Source organism: Seriola aureovittata, chromosome 18 (genome assembly GCF_021018895.1).
Source record: "Seriola aureovittata isolate HTS-2021-v1 ecotype China chromosome 18, ASM2101889v1, whole genome shotgun sequence".
In the NCBI taxonomy this organism is placed as follows: domain Eukaryota; kingdom Metazoa; phylum Chordata; class Actinopteri; order Carangiformes; family Carangidae; genus Seriola; species Seriola aureovittata.
In genome coordinates this window covers 14,803,455-14,817,043 of record NC_079381.1, presented here as the reverse complement: position 1 = coordinate 14,817,043, position 13,589 = coordinate 14,803,455, and the positions used below count along the sequence as shown (strand labels likewise).

General features: G+C 39.5%; 1 protein-coding gene across 8 annotated transcripts in view; it reads right to left on the bottom strand.

Moving 5' to 3' along the window:
* Positions 1–13,589, bottom strand: part of rgs3a (regulator of G protein signaling 3a) — a 144,611-nt gene that overhangs the window by 12,591 nt on the left and 118,431 nt on the right. For all 8 annotated transcript variants that reach the window (XM_056403040.1, XM_056403041.1, XM_056403043.1 and 5 more), the window contains one exon: positions 3,447–3,517. In XM_056403040.1, coding sequence (XP_056259015.1) covers positions 3,447–3,517 — 71 coding nt within the window. The remainder of the gene's footprint in view (positions 1–3,446; positions 3,518–13,589) is intronic.

Here is a 13,589-nt window from a genome sequence, read left to right as displayed (position 1 = left end):
TCAAGGATCAGACCGTCTGTGTTGTTGTAAATGATGCATGAGTGAAGGAGAAACAATGAATTCACTGTGCTGTGGCCAAGTGCTTTGTAGCAGTGGAGAGAGGAGGATTCAAAGAGGACAGATGTAACGTGCTTTTACATGCAAGTACCACTACACTTCTTTGTGCAAAAATGCAATTTATTTTCTTCTGCTACAATGGCTGTTGTGTATTGAGATTTGTTTAATTCATCGGTGACTATGTTGATTAAGGCGAGAAGAAGATTGTTTATAGTGATACTAATTGCCAGACTGAGACCACTCCAAATAAGTGTGAGACAAAAACATGGAGTAATCCATCAGGATCACAATCTCCACCTCTACACAGGACCAAATGAATGTGTCTATCACAAGAAAACAGCCTCCCATCATCAAATGATTCCACATTCCCAAACCTAAGAAGTAAAGAATGTGATTCTAAGTTCAGCTGAAATCTAGATCTATTCAGGTGCATGTGTTCATTGATATCAACTTTACTCGACAAAAAGGTTAAAAACACACAGCACACCATGTACAAAATGGTGGAGTAAAGAAAATCAAATCCAGTGCTACTGGATACAACGCTCCAAAAAGCACATGGCCAAAGGTCTTTAACTCAGCATGATTCTGTGCTACAGATGTACATCTACTTGCTCCATTGGCTCTCTCTATATGTTATAGATCAGTCTACCAACATCTGGAGGAAAAAATGTTATTTCCTTCATGCTTGGTTATATAGGATAGCAGCAACATATTGCATTTGTATTCCCCTGAGTTAGAAAGATATTGTGTTGAGAGTGTGTTTATTTCTGTGACTTAATATGATGGAGTAGATTATTGGCCCTGGTATAGGTTTACAGTGTGGCATAATAAAAAAGAAATGGCAATGAAGAAAGCTTCATAAGTGACTTCAGGCTCATGATGTTGAGAATTGAACTGAAACAAGGATTAGCACAGTAACAAGTACAGAAGCCAAGTGTGTAAACATGTAGAGTTTCCACCATGCTCAGAGGGGTTAGAGGGTTATCCTTTTTATATTGACTAATGATGACAGAAGAGGGTTGCATCAACAACAGGAAGTCATTTTATCTACTGAAGACAAACTGTTTTCTTCCATGCAGCCTTCATCAATGTCACAACTAAGCAGTCCAGATGCCTCTTAAATAGCAAAGAAAAAAAACCCCAGATGAACCAATTTAAGGTAATTGGCATTGCACCTGGCAAGGCAATTACATGTTTACTTAGCAACCAATCACCATCTAGCACTGGAACAAGGGAAAAGTAGAAACTGGTCCCCCATAATAAAATGTGTACACAGTCTAACAGACTCACTAAGTCATGAAATAAGATCTGGCAGTATTTCAAGCATCTACACTGGGATATAAAGAAGAAAAGGACTTGAACAGCATCCAAAAACCCAGTACATTTTTAGATCTAGCTTCTGTGTCTTATCTCACATCTACTTAAAAGAAAATTGTCTGAGAAGTAGAAGCAAATCTATGAGTTTGATAAAAAATAATTTGACTGGCACAAGCTGTTGTTTACATTTGGACACTTCAACTTATTATGACTATTCAAAAAATTTAATTAAATCATAGTGTTCTGGTTTTGACCAAAAAAGGGAATCCTCAACTCAACAGAGTGATGTATAATAGTAGATGAGCTAACATCATGATGCATGTTTGTCTATCGCCTGCTAGGAAACAAATCACTGTTTGCTAACCATGACCTATGTCAACAAACACTGTAGAGCTGAGTTGCATGTGTGGGAGAAACTGTCAGGCACACATCACACGGAGTCATTACTGCATCACTTATTCTGTGTATCACGTCTTTGGTTGAATAGAATCAAAGGATTCCTTCTTCATGAAAGTGGTATGAGAACTAACAAATCAACTCAGCAAATCCTGTTTGATGTTGCTATAATGAAGTGTGCTCAACACAATTCATCACAATTCCTTGTTCAAAACTGATTGCAAATTAAATACTGATTTGGAAATATGTCTTTCATTTCTGCAAACCGATTAAAAGAAGCCTGCTCACTAGATTTAAAAGCAAAGTAGAACACATTTCTTATCCCTAAAAATCACTTCTGTACTCTTTGAAGTGTCTGTTTTATTAAAGCAAGGAGAATGGGTTTGAGGGTGTTTGCAGCAGCTGACAAAAGGGCAACATACTCGGGACTCTGGTTAAATAAAAAAAAAAAAAAGCTGTGGAATCTTAATCACTTAATCTGCTGGTTAACTAAACAACCTTAAACACAGCTTGTGCAGAAGAATGGGCAGCTATCAGACCCAAGGACAGCCACTGTGAGTGGTTTTATTGTCCTCAAGGTGTGAAATGTTCTTTCATCTTGATGAACAGGAGCGTGAATAAAGTTCACTCAACAGCTGATGAATTACTGAGGCGTCGACACACATCTGACGCACACACACACTCAAACAAACACTCTCAACACACACACATCTGACACACACAAACACACTCAAACAAACACTCTCAACACACACACACACACACACACACACACATCTGACACACACAAACACACTCAAACAAACACTCTCAACACACACACACACACCTTACTTCTCACACCACTGAAAATGTGAGAGACCCATATGGTTCCACACTCCTCAGCAGCACACACATCATTTACCACTTCATTATGTAAATTATGGCCAGCGTTAAATGATTAGCCACCTTTAGCATGAAACATGCTTCTACATTTTGCAGCTTTGAGAACGTGTAGGCGTCGCACAGGATATCAAAGTAGCCAAAACACTTGCATGTCACAATGTTTGCATTAAGGGGCACAGTCACAAACCTAATTTTGAAACCTATTTTCAATCCCCCTAAATTAATCTAAATGAACACAAAAAGGAGAGGTTTTATATTTAGCCATCCTACTGTGGACATGTCCTAACATCTTCCAGCCGCTAATCCAATCACACCCATGCTAACACGTTGTCAGAATAGGTCCTAGAATCTCAATTAACCCCCCATGGGCTGCTATATAACAAGTCATTATCGTTCACCATTAGTTTGGACACAAGTAATGCCATCCTCTAAAAATAATGGATGTTAAAGCAGGTGTGAAAACTGTAACACATGTTGATTAAAATAGCATGAAAATAAAAGGCTGATGACCTAACACTGAACACAGAGGTGGTAAATCCCATTGTAGTTGTCAGGACTATGAAAGATTAAACATTATATTGTTTCTCATTCACTGTCATTCTCATGCCTTATTTTTCTTACACACTAACTATAAATCCTCTTTTTATTTTAAATCTACAAGTCAAAAGCTTCAACATGCCGGTCTTTGCTTACAACTTTCAAAATGAGCAGATGGTAAAAGTGAGGATGACCACAAAGAGCAAACACAACAACAACAACAACAAAAAATCATTTGAGACTTGAGTACTTACAGGTTCTTGGATTTCTTTTTCTTTGTCCCTTCAGGGCCGACCTCGCAGCTACAGGGGGATCCGGAGCTCAGCTGAGGGGAGAGGAAGGAGAGCACACACTGCATCATCCACCCTCCACACAGAAAGAGGGTCCTGTAGCCTCATGCAGATACGGTGGCTAGCTTTAACTAGCTCCAATAGGCAATGACAACCTTGAGTGGCTAGGTCCAGTTACTCTAGACTGAGACTACTCCAGTCTGTAACACACACAGCCTGTCACCAAAATGGTTAATCCATAGCAGCAGTCCACAGTGTAAGTCCCACATGGCAAAGCCCTCTGAGGTGTGTGTCTGTGTCTTGCCGAATAAACGGAGTGTACATGAAGCAGATTGTGTTTGTAAACAGTGTCTGTCTGGGTATAACAAAGTAAGGAAAAATCTGTGAGAGTGAGAGAGTGTGAAGGTCTACGGCTGTTGTTTCTGTTGGCCTCCAACTGTGCCCTAGGTTTGAAGTGTTGAGCATAGACCCCGGTTTCACATTACACTCTCTGCCAACCCCTCGTTTTGATTGGTTCAGACAAAAAAAGGAAGTTGCTTCAGGGTGGGGAAGGGGTCAATCTTCACTAATCTGATGGCCTGAAGCTGCCCCATTGTGTGTGTGTGTGTGTGTGTGTGTGTGTGTGTGTGTGTTTGTGTGTGTGTGTGTGTGTGTGTGTATATGTATGTGTGTTTGTGTATGTATGTGTGTGAGAGAGAGAGGGGCTCTAAATAATGACCCATTGTAATACAGGAACACACATTTGAATCTGAGCTAGATACTGGCCACAGCTGGTAACACATGGTGGTGGTGTGCTTAATGTCTTTGTGGGACCCAATTTGAGTTTCAGCCTTGTGAGGATATTTTTGGCAAATTGAGGACATTTTTGGCTGGCCTTCACTTACTCAATGAGTTGTTGTGAGGTTTAAGTGTTACACTATCCCAAAATGCTCAGCCTAAGTTTTAAAAGTTGGCAGTAGAGTTTGTAGTTTCCTCACTGAGAGAGAACAGCAGCTCGAATTCAGTCAGTTCCAGTGGATTCCAAAGGTGACAAGATTTTATGGTGGAAAAGACGTTCAAAACATCTCTACAAATCTCTCAAACCCCAAAGATCCGACTTCCTCCAGGAGTACAATAGCAAAGCTTTCCATATTTACTTATTCCACACATTTTCTTTCTGCCATTAACACTTTCTTACCATTTAAATATACGGCAACTGCCCGGTTTCAAACTGACCACAGCTGCTGCTCTCCATCAGCGAGGGAGCTACAGACTTTGTACTCTCACGTTTCAAGCCCACAGCGGGTGAGTGTTGATTCAAAAGATGGACTTTGGGTGGAGTACCCCTATAAGGTTGGAATACTGATAGCAAGGGTTATATATTGTGGCCCTCAGAGCTCAAAGCACTGCAACTTAAGAAAACACATTTTCTTTTTTCTGCCTTTGCAGATTTGTTCCGTATTTGTTTCGCATTTCTGTATTTGCTTGTTTTCCGCATCTTTTATTCCTAAATGTTGTGCCTGTGTTGCCAAATTGGTAAAGATATGTTCATTTTGTTTGTGTGTCTGTCTATGTGCATTGCATTGAGCTTTCAAGGGCACTACAGTTAGAGGCTAAAATTGCTTACAGTAATGCAGGTAATGCCTGCATACAGTAAGAATGTGTGCGTACACATTGTGGATGTGGGACTATTATTGTATTTAAACATAAACATTGAGCTTCATGAGCAAACATTTCCTGCATTATGCATCCATCTGTGTTGAACTACCCTACATGTACCAGCTGCCCAAAGTAATATCCCATTGTGCTTTTGTATTGTTGTAGAACCTTGTTGATAAATCCCTTGTATTAAGATATTCAAGTGACTGACAACTGCAAAGAACAGAGTAGATTAAACCATTAGATGAAATTGCTTTATGAAACATTAATTATTTAGTGGTTCTCTGTATTAGCTGTGATTTGTTTCATCTTTCATTTATCATAATTCAGAATAGAAAATCAACCTCCTCGATGCAGCTAAATCCTAAGACATTTTTTTTTTAATTCTTAGCTACTTACAATAGTCAGTTTTATGATATTATAAAGTTGGCTATTTTATCTGGCTGTGAATATTTTAAGATCATGTGTATTCAGCCTTCACTCAAGCACCCTGGCAGTTATCCCTCTGATCTCAGCAAATATAAGCTGATTTCGAAATTACCTTTCATTTATAATTTTTTTTTGACAAGGTTGTAATAAGAATATCTTTTATAAATTCCCTTCAGGCTTTCCTGTCAGCTGAAACACTGAAACACACGTCAGGGTTGTGAATTAGATCTTGTTCAATGCTGATGTGGGAGAGCACATTGTGTTAATGCACTTTGACCCGTGTGGCTTTTGATTCTCTTGATTGTAGCATCCTTATTATATGATAACTAGATAATAGAACAATTACTACTGTCTGTGAGAGTCTTTTTTTCCCCTAACAATTGCAGTGGGGAATTTCTCTGCTACATCCTTTCATAATTCCACCCTCCAACTGAGATGCAGATTGCAACACTTTCTGACCGAAGTCACAGTTGAGTGTGAAAGGTGAGTGAGTGTATGTTATGTAGGAGCTGTCTAAAAATAAGTACAAGCTAAAGAGCAGGAACAAAATATATTAAGAGCTGCTGTTTGATGTCTATAAAGACCTGTCAAACTATGCATGTGTGTGTGTGGGGAGGGATGTTATTTTTCCCTGACTATTTGCATTTCTTTGAAAAGACGATATGTTGATTAAGTTAATTCCTCGGATAATATTGACAAAATATGATATTTTTTAACCAAAGATCGTGAAAATGGGATGAAATCTGGTGCCTGACATTATTCACACAAAAGAAATGTTTGAGAGAAGACCACCAGTAATGTGGATATGATGATAACACAGGTAGAGGCATGAGTTGTTCATTTCACTCTTCAATAAGATATTGGATATAAATTATCCAGCTCTAGGAGTAAATGTATCTAAATAATCCCTCCAAAAGCAGCTACATGCGGTCGCATGAGCAGGGATTAAGTCACTGAGGATCATGACAGACATCAAAAACTTCAAAAAATCTGTTCACTAATCTCAGAGGGAACAGAAAAACAGAGGAGTCCCAGTCCCTGTGGAGCTGTCAGCCAGGCTTTCCCATGAAAACACAGAAACCAGTTGGAAAACGGCGCAGACTTTGCCCTCTCCAAGGACATTTGTCCTCATGTAGCCCCCCCAGGACAGGATTATTCAGGGGTATAAGGAGAACAAATTATAGCCGTTGGAGATCAGAAGAGGATCGCCTGTTTGTCGGATCCGCCGTTGTTCAACTGGCTGTCTGCATGTAAGGACTGGATGCTCATTCACACTCGACTGCTATGTTCCAGCTGGATGAGATCAACATGGATACACACACACGGGGAAATGTGTCTGCTTTTCTTGTTAAAACTGGGATTTTTCATAGAAATGTATGCATGCTGTTCAAATGAATCAACACACATCCACTGCTGACCACATCTGCAGAAGCGGTAGAAAAGTAATGTAGATGGTATCCCAACTTTTCACCTCCTGTCTCCCTGTTATTCATGCACACACACACGGTGCCAAATCTCCTGTCTGCGCCCCACAGCAGAGCCATAAATCATGATACACGTTCTGCATTTTGTCAGTGGGAAGTCAGTTAAAAGGGAGGAGGAGTTCTCTACGAATTACAACACCATGAACTCATATAGAATAAAAGATGGTAATGGAGCTTCCTTTTAATTCCCATTCATGAAGTTGATGTTGCAATTTACAGGAACACAATGATTAAATCCTACCTGGGAGGAGTGAGTAAGGGCTTTGACAAATCAAATCAGCGAAAGCCCTTTCATGAGTCATACTAAAAATATTAAACTTTTTCTCAGTAATAGGAGCTTTTTTTGAAATACATCACATTCATTTCATCAGGCTCCATGTGTACAAGGCTGTCTTAGATTGGCATCAAATTGTACAGGAAAGTCACTGCATGTGTGCAGTTGAGTATTCTTGTTAAAATAAAATAAAAATCCCATAACATTGCAGAATTACAGGTTTATTCTCAAGTTTTTGCGTTTCTCTTCCTCTCTTCTTTCTGGCTGCCAGACCCCCCCTCCGGGCACCCCGAACACAAAAGAGACTTAGACGCACCATGCACACACACCCAGACTGCCTGGCAATGGCCAGTGGAGCATAAAAAAAGTCTGAGTCTTTTCTAAAAATAACCCTGGTGTGTGTATTTGTGTGTGCGTGCGTGCTTATGTGTATAGACTGCTCGCATGCCTCACTGACGACAGTAAGAAAACACAGAATTTGCCAAAGACCACACGGCGATATAGCCCCCCTGAGGCATGGGATGCACGCTGTTAAAAGCAATTGCGGGATGGCTGTGCAGATACACAGATAAAGGTTTAACCTGACTACATTTGTGTTGCTCACGTGTCTTTGCTGCAAAACATGTATACATGCATGCACGTGATAGGGTAAACATATGGGCAGACACGTTTCCAACATTGCAACATAAGTCGAAGAAGACATTAAAGAGAACAGAAATACATGCACATGATCTGGGAGCATTTGAGCCCAAGTCAAGGGAGAATAGTGTGTGTGTTTGCTTGTGTGTGTGTGTGTGTGTGTGTGTGTATGTGTGTGTGGTGTGTGTGAGTTTGGAAATGTGGGTTAGATTACCAATGGGCTGCTATTTCCTAATAGGACAAGTCAAAAATGTCTGTCTCTTTGTCTCAACAAACTTACATTCTTCAGTTGTGCTTTGCACTAACAAACACATTGTAGGAACAATATTCTAAACACGGCTCAGAAACATTCTTGACCCAGTCAACTCAGATTCTAAATCCTCCGACAGCCTGAAACCCCAGAGGTGAAGAAATGAATCTTGGTCTTTGTGTATTTAAACTTCTCACCAGTTCAACCCCTGCTGCTTTTCTTCATGAGACCTCCCTCGGGCTGCTTCCTTCCTTTTCATTCCTCTGTTTCTTCTTTTATTTGAAAACATATTAACAAGCTGGCGTCCGAACGATGGGATGTGGACCCCGAAAATCTCCCATTCCATTTAGTGCAGTCTTAAGATTGGTGCTACCTGTTAGACCCCAGTTTCATGACATTGTGTGTCTCTACTCCGTGAAGACTGTATTTCAGACTGACGCAGTGACATCATCCAACCTGGCTTACGGCCCCGCTCCTGACCTACAGGTTTAAAGCAGCTCTGATGATGATCAGCTTTGATATGAACACAGCTTTTTACAGTAACTACAGGATCACTGTAGAGTGACTGAAATATTACCTTTGGTGCAGCTTGATGCAGCTCTCTCAACAATAAATTCTGCCCATTTAACCTCAATAGATACTTGAACATGATCACTGAATTCGAGTGGTTGGATTTACTTTTCATAAGATGCACTGCTAAAACGAAACGTCAGATATTTACACAAGGTCAGGCCGAATTCTTTGGCAGCGATGTGTATGGAGTTGGCAGGCCTGGGACTTGCGATGTGAAAATGATGGTAGCCAGGGATTAATGTGGTTAAATGGGGTTACATGTGATTTTAACCCTTAAACCTTTTTGTGAAGGTAATATCTGTATGAAGACAGATTGTTGGTTCAGGCTTTTCTATTTGTATCCACTGTGACTTTCTACTAAGAAAAGAAAAAGGGTGCACTGCAGACTTAACCAGAGTCATATGTTTATCAGGATGTGGAAGCTACAAAGTGCGCAAATAGAGGAGGAAATTGTTCCCAAAATTGTCTCCATGTGACTTACCAACCCAGACAGCACTACTTTCAATTTGGATTTAATGTGTTGTTTGCTATACAGAAAATATGGATCATACTGTATTATGTTACCAAAATACCTACTTTGTGGAGTCCAAAAGTCTGAGACCATTTTCCCATGGGAAAGTGGTGTCAGACTTTTGGACCCCACTGTATGTAGTCACGAGACTCATGAATCATTAAATCAGTTGTGAAATTGTAAGGACTTGTAAGGCTTGTCTATTTCTAGACTGATTACAATAAAAATAAAAAAAAACAGTTTCTATTTCTTAATCTTAGTAATGAAATAAAGTCTGGGATCCGTTCTTCCGTCCTGCTTTTCAAATCCTTACTTAGAACAGTATCATTCTGTTCATCATAGACCTCCTGCTTTATCTCCATGACAATGAACAGACAGCAGACAACAAGAGCTTAGTTTGGCACACAATGAGATGTGAGTCAGTCCATTACCTTACACTGTTTTTATAAAGAGTGTGAGGCACGTGTTAACAGCTTGTTAAGCTGCAGCATCCAAGCAGATTGTTTTATGCAACAACAAAAAATTAAAGATTTATACAGTTTTAGACCTTAAGGTGTTTTTCACAGGATGAAACCTGCCCTACCTGCACTGAATATCTCTTTTTTCTTTTTGTAATAGTTTGTAGTAATTATGAGCATTTCATCAACTTTCTTCAAAAATTACTCTTGTCTACTCCAAGTTTGAGGAAAGTTGCAGAGCTGTCCTAACATGTTAGGAGCTCCTAAGAGATGGATAATAACAGGTGACAGACTTTGACTTTGAAGATAATAGCTCAATGTACAAAGCTGTGTCCCTGCTTTGTGAAAACAAGTTCTAACTGTTTACACTTAATTTATCCTCCATACAGAAGCAAGAAAGTACAGCTACAACAATGATGATCTGGGACATGACAACCGTAACTGCATCTACTGCACCTCAAAAGTCTAATACCTCCAGTCACTATAAAAACAAATGCTTCAACATTGCTTCACACATTGATTATGCATGAATAACCCTTTATGTTGTGGCCAAATTGGCTATGTTACACAGATTGATCGAAACCATGAGAACAGACGAATTACAGAGCCAAGGCATCTGATAAATTAAACAATTAATAGGCGTCCTAGCTAAACAGTGTACAATGGTGTGCATTGAAAACCTTTGGTGTGTAAATATAATTTGTCTAATTGCATTTAGATTGGCCTGTCAGTCTTCTGAATGCGTTGAGTGCACATTGTTATTATTGAGGGTATTTTTAGCCCTCGTTTTACTTCACAGGAGTGACTGTAAGAACCTTGATGAATAGAGGCCCTGAGGGAATGTGATCCCAAAGTCAGAAAACACATGGTTTCAGAAATGAGGGACTTTATCATGAAACTATCTTCTGGGCAAAAACATGCCTAATTTCAGTGTACTTGCAAAAATATCATTCTTTCTCCATGGTAAAGCTTAACAGCATTCCTTGCATGGCACGTATTAGTAAACCAAGCAAACAACTGGACACAGCATGGTTTTTTGATGATAATCTTTGCCATTTCTTGATAAGTGTCTGCACTTCCTCATAGATCTTGGCCAGAGAGTTGAAAGAAAATAAGTAAAAGGAGACAAAAAACAGAATACTGGATTCTGTCTCCAAGGGGTATTGAAGGAACAATGGGGCCTTTATAAGAGCCAGAAAATACAAGAAAATATAAAGAAAAAAAGATTTAATTAAGGAACAAACTGACGCTTAAACAAAGAAACATGGGAGAGAGATCACAAAAGCAAATGCTGAACTCAGCGGGGGAGCTGTTATGATTATCAGGCAATCGAATCCATATATGAAGCTGTTGTCTAGTGAAGTTTTCATGAGGCTCTGACAAGGGTTCACAAAATGTATTCGTAATGATACTCTGAGTATTTTTATCTCAGAGTTCTTCCTTTGTTTAATAAAAGCCTTGAGAAAACATCCCTGATATGTTTTGCCTCTATAATTTTCTTTGATGTGTAATTACATAACTGCTTTAATGTTATGTTTTTTTTTTCATTGTTTCAATTATTGCCACAGGAAATATTTTTCCAACTTCCTTTATAAATAAAAGGAAATTCTGAGGTAAAATAAACTTGTGGTTGAAGCCGAGGGAGTGTGATCGTGTATGTGCGTAATTCTGTGAGAACTTCTGAGCTTGTGTAATGGGATGGCAGATGCTAATACACACACTCTCTCTCTCTCTCTCTCTCACACACACACACACACACACACACACACACACACACACACACACACACACACACACACACACACACACACACACACACACACACACACACACAGTACAATGGCAAAACCACAATATTCAGTAATATCTGAAAATAAACTCGGTGACCTTAACACAGGATACTGATTCATTCCTACTTAAGCTACATAATGAAGCAGATACAAAAGGTGCATTGTGTGTGTGAGGGTATGTGATTTTAATTCAGAGGGAGAGTAGTTTGTGTGTGTGTTTGTGTGTGTGTGTGTGTGTGTGTTGTACTTGATCTGACTCTCCTCTGCCTCCTGTTATTCAGCACAGCTCAGGAGATGGCTGCTTCCTGCATAAGTACTTCCCATGTCACAGGATGTTAATGAACAATGCTGATACAACGTCACCTCTGTGAGCTGCTCTGAAATGCTGTCATGTTACCCAGCCCTGAAACTGGTGCTATCCATTAAAATGTTATTGACATTTTCTGACCAGCCGATGACCTTTCTGCATGGAATTTTAATGGATGCAGCCTCATAATTCTTTCCAAAGCTGGCAGCTATGCACAGAATGGCCATCAGGAGCACCAGTGGGCCAATTATTCCCAATTGGCTGCAACCACTATGGGGCGAGGCATGAATATACATTCTCTTACATTGCCAACATAAATTGCATAATTGTTTTTCAGTAACAATTGAAACACAATTATGGCAGAAGTTTGAACTGAAGCTTGCAAACGGTTGGAGTCAGACTCAATTCACATGATGGTTTTCTCGCTTGAAATTAGCGACACATGCTTCCTAGGTCAGTCGCACTCATGTTGTACACTCAATCAATCAATTCATGAACTTCAGATGCATGAAACCATCTAAGAAGCCATCGTATAATATCTCTATCTATCATGCTAATGGGCTTAATTACTAAAAGAAATAGTAAGGAAAAGTAATAAGTCATCAAGCTGACCTTGTATGGTCTTTTCTACGCATAATTAGTTTGATTGTTTTTAGTTTGTTGGTTTTGTTGGTTGGTGGTTAGTATCAAAATATCTTAAGTTATTACAGCTGCAGAGCCAGTGTTGATACAGTAATTACTTTACATATTATAATAAATATCATTACAGTGGTCCAGTAGGATTTAATATGCTTATACAGTGTGTTTATTCCATTGCAGTTCTGACACAGACATGACATACTTCACTATTTTCTTTCCACCGAGGTCATGCAGGTGTCAACTTTTATATTTTATATTGTTCAATTACTTACTAATAGCATTCCTGTTCAACCAGTCATTCTTTTCATTCGCATATAATTAAGGTGAGGTCATGTTAATGTACAGAATAGTCACTGCAAAAGCATTCCTTGTGACGTGTTTGGACGTTAATGTGAGTGACGTTCATTGCATTGTCACACTGTCTTGATGTTGCAACATGGGGCTGGTGGCCAAACCCTCAGAAACAAGTTCTACTCCCTTTCAATCCTTGCTTACAGATCTGCAGTGCTGAGCTCTTCACTGTATGTGGTAACACATTGATAAAGATAATTATTACATCTATTTAAAGAGGTGAGGCGTTATGAGGTGCAGGTGTTTCTTTGGGCCAATTAGCAGCAACAGGAGTTGGATTCACAGTCAAAAGGAAGGGGGCTGGTTTCCATAAAAAAGATTTCTAGGAAAGCAGCGTGGCGGGTTGAGATGTATGGCATTCAGGAGGGAAGGGAGGAATGCTGCGAATGAGATTCCGACAGCGGCAGCCCGGGAATGATGTGGGTCACACACCCTCTCATGAAAAGGTCGTGCTTCACCTCCAAGTGGAAGTAAACAACACATAATAGACATGGAATATCTGACTCTTCTCTTTGCCTCCATTTGCAGACTGACAGACAAGATTAAAGCATCTGTTCACTGTGATTTTCACTTCAAGCTGAAGTCCAAGTTGCACGCCTCATTGAATTTGTTATATAATGCAAAACCATTAGCTTCAGTATCTTTAAAAGGCAGCGCCATAGCGTCATTCATTTTTATGTAAAACGAATTCCACTAGAAGTAAACTGATGCATAAGTGAAAAGACAACTTAAAAGAAATTATTCAAATCAGTGGTTATAAATTT